Source organism: Pongo abelii, chromosome 5 (assembly GCF_028885655.2).
Source record: "Pongo abelii isolate AG06213 chromosome 5, NHGRI_mPonAbe1-v2.0_pri, whole genome shotgun sequence".
Classification (NCBI taxonomy): Eukaryota; Metazoa; Chordata; class Mammalia; order Primates; family Hominidae; genus Pongo; species Pongo abelii.
The window spans coordinates 70,296,456-70,309,507 of record NC_071990.2 but is presented as its reverse complement, the minus strand read 5'-3'; the positions used below and the strand labels follow the sequence as shown (position 1 = coordinate 70,309,507).

Genomic DNA, 13,052 nt, shown 5'->3' with positions numbered 1-13,052 from the left:
GTGAATGTTTAAATAAAATGCAGTATGCCCATACAATGGACTATATTAATATATTCAGCAATCTAAGTTACAAGTCAGCAAATTATGGCATGGCTTCTGTAAACCTGGCTGTGTCTATTTGTTTATGTGTTGTCTGTGACTGCTTTGCTACGGCAGCACAGATGAGTAGTTGCAACAGAGATGTATAAGCTGCAAATGTGAAAATATTTATTATCTGTTAACAGAGAAAAAAATCCCAACCCTTGCGCTAAGTGAAGGAAGCCAGATGCAGAAGACTGCATCTTATATAATTCTATGCGTATAAAATGACCAGAAAAGGCAAATCTCTAGAGACAGCAGATCAGTGGTTACCTCAAGCTAGGGGTGGGATTGGGGATTATTTGTGAACTGGCACAAAACAACTTTTTTCGGAGTAATGGAAATATTCTAAAACTGGATTGTAGTGATGGCTATAGAACTTTATAAATTTACCAAACATTGTTGAATTACACAGTTATAATTTGTGAATTTCAGGATATGTAAATTGTGTATCAAAGTTGTTGGGAAAAGTATTGAATCAGCTAATGTAAGTGAAGATTATAATACAGTTCTGTGTATATTATGGAGAGTCAGGAAAGGATAGTTGCTATTAATATGACTTAAAATCTTAGAGGATTTGCACTTTTATTATTTGATTTTCTAGAGTTGTAATCTTATCCCTAATTCATAGATGAAAAAAATGAGGTTAAAAAGTTATGAAGGACTAAGGCTTACACATTGGAATGTGATTCTTTGTTGCTATACAATTGTGAATTATAGCGTGAATTATTTAGCCTTTTGTCTGACCATTTTATTTAACAATTTTTTTTTTTTTTTTTTTGGTTAAAAAAATGGCATTGCAGTGTAAACCTTGGAATAAATACCATTGAGAGGGGGAAATAACCAAAAATATCCATGGGGAAAATGACTGTTCTTCAAAATACGCAGTCTAAGTTCAACCCTGTAAATGATTTTTATTCTCAAGTTGTGTATTCTTAGAACTTACACAGCAGATGTCTGACTCACTTTGCTATACTGTCAGCAGTTGTACTAGTTATCTACTGTCATGTAACAAATTACCTCAACATTTAGCAGTTTAAAACAGCAAACCTTATTTCACAGTTTCTTTGGGTGAGGAATCCAGATGCACCTTAGTTGGGTGTGCTCGGTCAGGTTCTCTTGTTGGGCTACAAGGAAGATGTCTGGTGGGACTGCAGTCATTCCAAGACTCCGCAAGGGAGAGAGGTGACATGTAAGCTCTCTCACATGGGCTTAGACAGGCCTCTGTCTAAGACAGGTTTTATCTCTCTGTTGGCCTGTAACATCAGTTCTTTGTCACGTGGACTTTTCTATAGGGCAGCTCAACAACATGGCAGCCAGGGCGTCTCAGAGTGAGAGAAGGATAGAGCAATAAGATGGAAGCCAGTCTTTTTGTCACGTAATCTCAGAAGTGACATCCCAATATTTTTGTTCATATTCTGTTCCTTAGCAGTAAGTCACTAGTGCCAGCCCACACTCAAGCTGAGATTACACAGGTCGTGAATACAGAAGCGGGGTTATCAGGAGCCACTTTAGAAGCTGCCTACCACAGCAGTCTTGCAAATATCAACATCTTTGATGTTTACTTGACATATGCTTTTATGCTTAGCAGACTATTTATTGATCATAGTAAGTGTGAAGTTTGAGGCAGTCATTTTGAAGTCTCCTGTGTTTTTCCTGATGCCATTTCTTCTATTTCCCCCTTAGAAATACTCTAAATTTAGTTTGTGTTAATCCCTTGCTTTGCCTTTCAGTTTTACCATGTTATATTCTTACTTAGTTTTACATTTCTGAACTTTATATGAAATGGCTTGCTTGCTTTCATTCATCTTCATGTTCCAGACATTTATACAGATTATTGAAGAAAGTATAATTTCATTGTGTATGACTATGCCACATATTAATCAGTGTGGACATTTAGTTTTTTGATGTTAAAATTGTGCAGTGAACATTCTTGTACGTTTTCTGTTCTATATGTGCAGAGTACATACATAGGAGTCAAACGGATAGATCATAAGTTATATGCATCTTCAGTATTGTAGATAATGACAAGCTATTTTGCTAAGTGTTTGTACTAATGTAATTCTCATTAGAAGAACATAAGCCTTCTAGTTGCTCTATATTCTAAACTTTGATATTGTCGTACATGTTTAGTTTTTGCTAGTCTGGTGAGTGTGAAATGAGAGTTCACTAGTCTATGTTTCACTTATTTGTAAATGAAGTATGTTTTTAAAAAATTTGTTGGCTTTTTCAGTTTTCTGCTTAAAGTAACTTTCAGTTGGGTTGTGTTCTTATTGATTTAAGAAATTTTTTAAAGATAATTTGAGTAGTACATACTACAATTTTAAATATTGTCTTTTCCTCACTAGAATTAAGTCTCATGAGAGGCTTCTGTGTTTTGATTTAGCTGTATACCTCTCCCTAGAATGACGGTTGAAACATACTCAGTAGGTATTTATTAAATGAATACATTTAAAAGGGACCTTTTCTGTATCTATTAAGATACAGAAGTATCTATAAGATATCATATAAAGCTTGTTTGTTTTGGTTTATTCTTTCAAGTGGTATATTATGTATTACGTGGCTAGATTATACTTAAACTAATTTTGCATTCCTAGCATAAACCTAAATTGGCCATCTTGGTGGTTTTTTTTGGTTTGTTTTTTAAATGTATTTTTGGATTTGATTTGCTGCTCTCTTAATTGGGATTCTTTTAAAAAATCAATTTGCAGGTGAGACTGGTCTGTAATTTTTCTTTGTCTTATTATTCTTGTCAGGTGTGAGTATTAAGACTGCTAGCCTTGTAAAATGAGTTGAAAAGTCTGTCTACATTTTAGAGAATGCTGGGGACCAGTGAGCACTTAAGTTTCTCTTCCTCCTATAAAATATATACGTGTTACCGGTAACTAAGAAGTAGAAGTGAGCATAGAAGTTTACACTATTATTCCTAATTCAATATTGGGTAGTTCATTTATTAGTAATTTTGAGTGGTTTGTTACAAAACTTCTGCTTCTTACCTTGCATACTGGTTTATAATTCTTACTAGACATCTGGGAGTACTTCCACCGTAGGATGAAATAATGGTTCCCTTCAATTAGAAGGTATGATTTCTACCAGGCCACTTTGATCTTATTCCAGTGAATAGTTACCATATCAGATGGAGTGATTGACCCTATTAGGGGAAGTAGGGTTGCTGCTACACAGTTAATGCAAGAAGTATATCTTGAACCCATGGGATTTTCTGTGGCACCTCATGATATTACCATGTTCAGTGGCAAAAGTTAGTTGAGATCTATTATGCCTATCCTTCACAGACAAGATGACCAAGGGCTTGGAATAGCTCAGGAATAAATATTTGAATTTGCCCATTTCTGGTACCAAATTCTGTTTCAGGAATTACGTGTGGCTGCTATTAGCAGTTCAGAAGTTCCTGGTTTAAATAGTCATATAGTATTTCAGTCTCACTTAAAGTAAGTATGGAGATAGGCTATCCAGGGCTGGTATGGCAGTGCCATAACATCATGAGAGTACTAAGTTCATTCCTTCTCTACTCTCCATCCTTAGGACATGATTTCCATCTTAAGGTCACCACAGATTTTAAAATGGTGCTAGAGTTTAAGCCATCATGTATCAGTTTCAAGTAGGCTGCAGTAGGAAGGGGGAAGGTCAAGAAAGGGAGTGCCAGCTGAAAGGAAATGGGTATAGATATGCAACTATCAGTCTTGACTCACGAATTTTTCAGCTGGGTAAATAGATAATTTTAGAAGGCTTTTAGAATTCCCAGAATATCTTTATACTTTGACCTTTAAAACAAAAAGCTTTGTAATGACTAATTATTCTGTCACAATATTGACTAAGTTTTTCTTTGTCATTGTGTTTTGATGTAAATCTTAGCTATTTTCATTGGTAGTTGGGAAGGATACGTTTAAAACAATTTTAACAATTTAAAAGTCTAATGTATCCAAGTTAATTTTCATGTGAGTTATAATTTAATGATACGTGGCTTTTAAAAGGTAGATTGTTGCTTCGTATATGTTTAAAAATCTTAGGAATTACTATGTATTCTTTGGTACAGTTTTTGTCCATGACCTTTAAGTGGCTCTCTATTCACTTGTTTTTTGCTAGTTCTCGATAAGTTGTTTTAAAAAACCAACTTGTTTCATGAGTTTAATTTCGCTCAATTTCTATGGACATGAGGCTTAAAAATTTTTTCTTAATGTGTTCTTTGATGTTAGTGGGTCTGCTAAACCAAAAAACTGTTTATCTTTTATTTGCTAGTAGCAATCTTTTAACAAAAACATTTATAAGTAAAAGCATATTTTATAGAGATGTTAGGTTATGAGAGTGTCATAACTTTAGAGTCAAGAATAATTTGCCTTTGAAAATGGCTATGAGTTTGATGTAGAACTTTTAAAAAAGCAGTTTTTCCTGTTTCATGATAGTGGAGGCAGCAATATTTTTTCCCCCATTTACAGATAAACTCAACTTGACATTACAACTGATCATATGATAAATGTTATAAAGTAAATGTTCATTTAATTCTCTCTTTACAGTTCAACATTTATGGACTAAAAGAAGAAATCTTTATAAAGGACACTGAGAAAGAACAGTCAGATTATTAGAAGATAGCTTAGAAGGTTGTATCAGGGAAACAAATATTTAGAGCAGTTTTAAACCTATTTTGAATCATTGACTACTAGAGGGATATTATAGTCTGTTGAGAATTGTGTCTGTTCTCCACTTCATTTCCCCAGATGTTGATCGCTAAAAACTTTTGTGGGCACTTTTACCAGCAACATGAAAATTTTGGTTGCCATACATCTTTTAAGTCAATAGCTGCCCCATTTTTTTTTTGACTTCTCAGATTAGTGTTGTCCATTCTCAAACTTCCTTATGTTCAATCATAGAAAGGTACTCTTGTGTCTGGGCTTGTTTTAGTCAACACAAGGTCTATGAGATTCATCTGTTTCTCATGTTTCTTTTTTATTGCTGTGTGATCATCTTTTATGTGAATATATCACTCAGTTTGCTTATTCATCGCCTGTTGATGATCATTTGGATCATGTCCAGTTTTTGATCACTACATATAATGTTTCTCTGAACATCATTCTTATAAGAGTTAATGCAGCAGACCTAATATTGCTGAATGCTTGTATGTTTTCAGGGAGGTCCTGCTTGTGTGGCTTACCTTTGACTAACTCCTAGGAACTTAGCCCTTGGTGTGTTCTCTATGTTACTAATTGAAAGGTGGTTTTGTACAGCTGGATATGGAACCATGCACTACCGGCTAGTTTAGATTGTGCAAAAACATGATTTTTGGTGAATTCTTGCTTTCCTTTTTGGAGTCTGTAGTTTTGGTAATCAAAGCTGGTCACTTAGGCAAATGCACTTGTTTTGCAAGTCTCCAATAAATGCCCTGGACTCTGCAAATCAACCAAGCTTCTCTGGGCAGAGGTCCTTTTACATAAGTTATTATACTTTATTGCTAGAGGAAGAAAATTGTTGGGTCACGTGATAGGTATATGTTTAACTTGATAAGAAACTACTAACAGGTTTTTACAGTGTTGTAACTCACTCCTACAAGTAAAGTATGATAATGTTAGTGGTTCTGCATTCTTGTCAACACTTGGTATTGCCAGTTTAATTTTAGCCATTTAGATTTACTTTGCATTTTCCTGATGACTTATGGTGATGAGCATCTTTTAAAATGTGCTTGTTGGCCAATGTGTATATTTTCTTTTTCTTTTTTTTTTTTTGAGATGGAGTCCTGCTCTGTCGCCCAGGCTGCAGTGCAGTGGTGCGAATTGGCCTTACTGCAACCTCCGCGTCCTGGGTTTAAGCGATTCTCCTGCCTAAGCCTCCTGAGTAGCTGGGATTACGGGTGCTTGCCACCATGCTTGGCTAGTTTTTTTGTATTTTTAGTAGAGATGGGATCTCATTATGTTGGCCAGGCTGGCCTGGAACTCCTGAACTCAGGTGATCTGCCTGCCTTGGCTTCCCAAAGTGCTGAGATTACAAGTGTGAGCCACCATGCCCAGAAATTGTGTATATTTTCTAATGTGAAGTATTGAAGTCTTCGCCCATTTTTTAAAAAAGTTGTCTTTTTATTGAGGTACAGGAATTTGTCTTATACTTTGCTATGCTAATTAAATATAATGGTAACTTAGGTGTTCAAAAGATTGTTTATCACACAAGATTAGGAGCACCAGAAATGCTTATAAAATAGTCATTAGGCTGTTTGGCTATCTAAAGGCCAAGCCCACCAAGTAACAGACACAAGTGGCATACTCAGGCTGAAGCTAAACCTTACTCCACCTATCAGTTTATCAACCCGTTTTTGGTGTGAGGCTGTCAGCCTACTCAAGTCTGTTGTGCTAATTCAGTTTTTTTTTTCTATTTTTTACAAATTATTTTATTTGATTATTTTAATCCTAATATTGGCATGGTATTTAGGGTGATTTACAAATGGCATTTTGTATTTAAGTTTTTAAAGGTTTGGAATACCTGTTACAGTTTTTTTTTTTTTTTTTTTTTTTTACTTTAAGTTCTGGGATACATGTGCAGAATGTACAGGTTTGTTACATAGGTATACATGCCATGGTGGTTTGCCACACCTATCAACTCATCATCTAGGTTTTAAGCCCCGCGTGCATTAGGTATTTATCATAATGCTCTCCCCCTGCCTTGACCCAACCCCCTGACAGGCCCCAGTGTATGAAGTTCCCGTCCCTGTGTCCATGTGTTCTCATGTTCTCATTGTTCAACTCCCACTTATGAGTGAGAACACGAGATGTTTGGTTTTCTGTTTCCTGTGTTAGTTTGCTGAGAATGATGGCTTCCAGCTTCATCCGTGTCCCTGCAAAGGACATGAACTTATTCTTTTTTATGGCTGCATAGTATTCCATGGTGTATATGTGCCACATTTTCTTTATCCAGTCTATCATTGATGGGCATTTGGGTTGGTTCCAAGTCTTTGCTATTGTAAATAGTGCTGCAGTAAACATATGTGTGCATGCGTCTTTATAGTAGAATGATTTATGATCCTTTGGGTATATACCCAGTAATGGGATTGCTGGGTCAAATGGTATTTCTGGTTCTAAATCCTTGAGGAATTGCCACACTGTCTTCCACAATGGTTGAACTAATTTACACTCCCACCAACAATGTAAAAGCATTCCTCTTTCTCCACATCCTCTCCAGCATCTGTTGTTTCCTGACTTAATAACCATTCTAATTGGCGTGAGATGGTATCTCATTGTGGTTTTGATTTGCATTTCTTATTGACCAGTGATGATGAGCTTTTTTCATGTTTGTTGGCTGCATAAATGTCTTCTTTTGAGAAGTGTCTGTTCATATCCTTTGCCCACTTTTTGATGGGGTTGTTTATTTCTTATAAATTTGTTTAAGTTCCTTGCAGATAAATGTTTATGTCTGTTGGCTGTTAGATTTGCAATAGAAATGTTAAAACTCAGTACTCTTTGGTTTGTAGTAGAAACACCAGTATTCATTGCCCTAAAAGATTTATTGTCACTATTAGTTGCTCATAATATTAAAAGCCTGCATAAATTTCATTAAATGTCTATAGTGCCAAATTCAGTATGTTGACAGACATTTTGTGATTGCTAAGTATAAATTAACTCTGTGCCTCTGTTGATTATTTAGGGTCCTGTTTGATTTGAGTTTCTTTTATCTGTATTGCATGTAGTAGGGCTGTTTCATAAGTGTCCTCCAGATAAATGAGATAGTGCTAGCAAATGTTAAGAAAACTCTTTAAAGTCATTTCTTCCAATACAATAAGTAATTTAGATTTTATTATACATTACTAACATGCATTTTTTCCGTATTTTTTTTTACCATCTTAACCATTTCAAGTGTACTATTCAGTGGTATTAAATATATTCATAATATGCAGCCATTGGTGCGATTCATCTCCATAACACTTTCCATCTTGTAAAATTGAAACTATACCTTATTAACAGTAACTCTCTATTCTGCCCTTCCCCTCTCCTTCTGACAACCACCGTCCTACTTTCTGTGTCCTTGATTTTGACTACTGTCAGTACCTCATATAAGTGGAGTCATATCGTATTTGTCTTTTTGTGACTGGCTTATTTCACTTAGCATAATGTCCTGGTTATGCTAAGTTCATCTGTGTTGTAGCATATAGCCATATATCATTTCCTAACTTTTTTTTTTTTTTTTTTTTTTTTTGAGATGGAGTCTCTCTCTCTCGCCCAGGCTGGAGTGCAGTGGCGCGATCTCGGCTCACTGCAAGCTCTGCCTCCCGGGTTCACGCCATTCTCCTGCCTCAGCCTCCCGAGTAGCTGGGAATACAGGCGCCCACGACCACGCCCGGCTAATTTTTTGTATTTTTAGTAGAGACGGGGTTTCACCGTGTTAGCCAGGATGGTCTCGATCCTTCAATGGACACTTGGGTGGCTTTCATGTTTTAGTTACTGTGAACAATGCAGTTATGAACATGGGTGTACAAATAACTCCTCAATAGTCTGTTTTCAACTCTTGTGTACATACACCCGGAAGTGGAATTGCTGGATCATATGTAATGCCATTTTTCATTTTTTTAGGAAACATCATACTGTTTTCCACAGCTGCTATACCATTTTACATTCCTACCAGCAGCACACAGGGTTCCAGTTCCTCCACATCCTTGACAACACTTGTCATTATTATTGTTTTTTGTTAGTAGCCATCCTAATGGGTCTGAGATGGTAACAGCTGCTTTCTTTTATAAAGGAATACAATGATTATCATTTTCTAATTGCTTTATATAATTATACTGGTACTATTATTTTTCATGAATATGTACAAACGAATGTGAATATACAGATTTTAAAACAGGTTTCTTAGGCTTAAGTCTCAAATGTTCCTTATTCTGTTTTTATTGTTAAAGGTACTATATCTTTGGATTAACTTAAGCTCTATATTGAATTTAGATAAATATTTTGACTGACTGCTGGTTAAAAGTATGTCAAATCTAACTTTTTTTTTTTTAAAAAAAGCAGATAAATAGTAATTCCTATCAGTTAATGTTGAATCTAATTTTGAATATAATCTAAGAATTGAAAACAGGGTCATGAAGAGCTATTTGTCCTTCCATGTTCATAGCTGCATTATTCACAAATTGCAAAATTTGGAAGCAACCCCAGTGTCCGTTGATGGGTAAATAGAGAGTCTAATTTTACTGCTCTACTATTCTTTTTAACTTTTCTCTATTTTGATTTGTGTAAGATTGCTTATATAATACTGCATATTTTTTTAAACTTGAGATGAGAAAATTTATATCAAAAAGACAATATTATTTATAGCTGTTTCTTTAATTTGCTGGAATAGCAAATGTGTCAAGTGTACTCAAATTTAAGTTGGAATGAACACAAAAGTTAAAGTTCATTTAAATGAGATGGTTTATAGGACGTTCTCAGCATTGTAGTTAGTACAGCGTAAGAGCTCATATGTCAGCTGCCACAGTTGTTCTTGACCCAGTTATTACTATTGTTAGAAATTGCTGTAAAGTTAACTTGAATTATGGGTTGTTATTCTGATAATACTGTTGATTTCTTGGGACATGGGACAGAAAAGGCTATTTGGGCATCATGTACTATATAGAAAGAGTTATGAGAAGAGGGAATCAGATAGGGGAGTGAATTTGTTAAGTGAATATATATACATATATATACATATAGATAGATAAGTATGATTAAGTACATATGTATTTAGTAAAACTCGGTTTATTATTTATTTCCACAGCTTTATATTCTGTTATATTGTTCTGTGTGTTCTTCTGGATCCCTTTTGTCTACTTCTATTATGAAGAAAAGGATGATGATGATACTAGTAAATGTACTGTAAGTATCTTTATTTTAGAGGCCTTAGTTTAGGAAAGAAAAATAATATTTCCTGCTTTTTCAGAGAATGAATGACTGAATTTTTTCTAGAGCAGTGTTGTCTAATAGAAATACAATGTTAGCTAAATTAAAATAAAAAGAAACAGTTGAAATTAATTTAATTATACATTGTATTTAACATAATATATTCCAAATATTATTTCAAATATAGTCAAACAAACTATTAATGAAATACTAAGTTTCTTTTCTTCACACTAAGTCTTTGAAATTTGGGTTGTTTTTTACACAACAATTCAAGCTAGCCACATTTCAGGTGCTTTCTAGCCACATGTGGCTTGTAACTATTGTTTTAGACAAAGCAATTCTAGATCAGGCATACAAAATTTTTTCTGGAGAAGGCCAGGTAGTAAATAATTTAGGATTTGTGGGCTATATGGTCTCTGTCTTAGCCACTCAAGTCTGCCATTATAGTGTTAAAAGTATCCAGAAACAGTGAACATTTTATGATCCAGTAAAACAGAAGATGAATCAGATGTGGCACACTGAATGTAGTTTGCTGGCCCCTGTTCAAAAGCATAAAGAAGGAGCACTTGTAGGTTGTTCTTACTAATCCAGGATAAGGCTGACTTTTTTTTGGCCAGGCGCTGTGGCTCACGCCTGTGATCCCAGCACTTTGGGAGGCCGAGGCGGGCGGATCACCTGAGGTCAGGAGTTAAGAGACCAGCGTGGCCAACATGGCGAAACCTTGTCTCTACTAAAAGTACAAAAATTAGCTGGGCATGGCGGCGGGGGCCTGTAATCCCAGCTACTCCAGAGGCTGAGGCAGGAGAATTGCTTGAATCCGCGAGGCGGAGGTTGCAGTGAGCCGAGATCGCTCCACTGCACTCCAGCCTGGGCGACAAGAGCGAGACTCCGTCTCAGGAAAAAAAAAAAAAAAAAAAGACCGACTTTTTAAAAACCTGACAAATACAGCACGCATCCATGTTCAGAACTGCAGACCATTATCACTTAAGTACTGGTATAAACAACTAAAATAATTGTAAATATAATTCAGGAGCATTTTAGAAATATATTAATATTATATAACCAAGTTGGGCCTGTTTCTCAATTGCATGGATGACTGAAAATCAGGAAATCTATTAATATATAGTAATTAATAGGTCAAAGAAAAAATATATGTTAAAAGGTTTATGTCAAAATCGAACACTGTAATTTAGGGGAACAGTTATACAATAAGACTAAATGTCTTATCTTTTTGACTTACAGGATTTTGTTTTATACCTTGTTTACATTTGTATTTAAATACAGAAATAAATGTATTAAGTCAAAAGCTAGCATCATGCTTAATCATGCTTAAAACTTCAAGAGCATTTGCATTAAGATTAGGAGCAAGTAAATTAACAGTATTTTAAATGACTCCTCGAAAAAAAATTAGATATTTAAATATTTATGAAGAGAGTCAAAATTGTTATTTGCAGATACTATATTACTCTACATTTGGAAAAACCAAGGTATGTAAAGTAAGGTAGCTAGTTACAAATTTAATAAAATCTCCATGAGATTTATGCGTTCTCTTTCACTTCTTCCAAAGCGCACATTCTTCTACCCTTTGGTTGATCTTAGGATCTTTACCTTTTCTTTAGTTTTTTTCCTAAAGAGTATCTTACCCCCTTTGTGAATAAGAACTATGTGAACCATTAATTCAAATTTTAAAAGATGATTTTTAGATACTTCGTTAGTCTGAGAGGACAAATGTTATTTCTAACTGATTTAAAATGAGATTATTATTAACTTTTTTATTCGTATTCAGAATGTCCAGCTTTGTCTTTATTTGCTTTTCTTAGCCTTTGGAGTATATTATAAGCACCAAGCAAAACATAGTTTTTAAATTCCCAAGTTCCTGGTCTTAAGTACTTATTTAATCACTTATGACCTACGTGCCTTAGGACAGATTATTAACTTCTCTGGACTTAAGCTTCCTTATGTCTAAAGATGAGAACAACCTATCTTAGAGTTATTATGAGAATTAAATGAGTTAACATATGTGACATTCTTATCAGTGCCTGGCATGATATATGTTATATATGTATAAAATATATGTTAATGTATGTAAGTATATATGCACATATATTTATGTATATGTGTATATATACTTATGTATGTATGTGAGTATGTATATGTGTATATATACTTATATATGTATATATGAGTAAGTATATATACAAATATATTTAATATATACTCATGTGTATACTCAAACACAAACGTGTATATTGTGTTTATTATTGTTATAAACCATTTCGATGACTTGAGTTGGGGCATTGTAGATACTGATTGCTGTCTGGGGGAATATTTTATTACGTATTCTGATAATTTTACTAAAGATGCCTACTGGAGAATTAACTATGCTTTAGGTGGATTGGTTTTTACTAGGGCCTAACTATTGAAAAGATTTTAAAAATCTCATGTTTTGAAAAGATACTTAAGATGTAGTATACCCGTTTTCTTTAAATTTTAAGGTTGTTTTTCAACCTTAGTTTCAATATTGAGTGTAAGCATGTATCTGATGTGAAGGTACTGTTAAAGTGTTGCAAGAATATTTTATATTTTAAAGGGCTTGCTAAATGTTATACTTTTTTCTCCTTGGCATCTAGCAAATTAAAACGGCACTCAAGTATACGTTGGGATTTGTTGTGATTTGTGCACTGCTTCTTTTAGTTGGGTAAGTCTTGATTTTTTTTTTTAACCATGAAATGGAAATAGAATTATTTGAAAAAAAATAATAAAAGGATCATTCAGAAAAATCTAGGAAAGAAAAAAATGTAAAAAAAAAGAACAATCCACTCTCTAAATCTCCAAGGAACAATAGCCACAATTTAACAGTTTTGTCTGTGTTGTTTCATCTAGACATTTTTATGTGCTTGAATGCATGCAGAGTTCACCTCCCTTCTTGCATGCACTCTACATGTTTTTTACACAAATGTGATTATGTTTTATGTAATTCTTGGTAATCTGCCTGTTAACATATTGTGGGCATCTCTTCAGGATAGTAAGTGTAGATCCATCAATTTTGACTATATTGCATTTCCTTCTAAGGATACAAAAATATATTTAACTGATCTTCTAGTGATG

At 34.4% G+C, this 13,052-nt stretch overlaps 1 protein-coding gene across 1 annotated transcript in view; it reads left to right on the top strand.

Moving 5' to 3' along the window:
• The window catches only part of LMBRD1 (LMBR1 domain containing 1), a 128,372-nt gene that overhangs the window by 34,993 nt on the left and 80,327 nt on the right, over nucleotides 1–13,052 (top strand). The window contains exons 4-5 of the mRNA XM_024248421.3: nucleotides 9,823–9,920; nucleotides 12,575–12,642. Of these exons, the coding sequence (XP_024104189.1) occupies nucleotides 9,823–9,920; nucleotides 12,575–12,642 (166 nt within the window). The remainder of the gene's footprint in view (nucleotides 1–9,822; nucleotides 9,921–12,574; nucleotides 12,643–13,052) is intronic.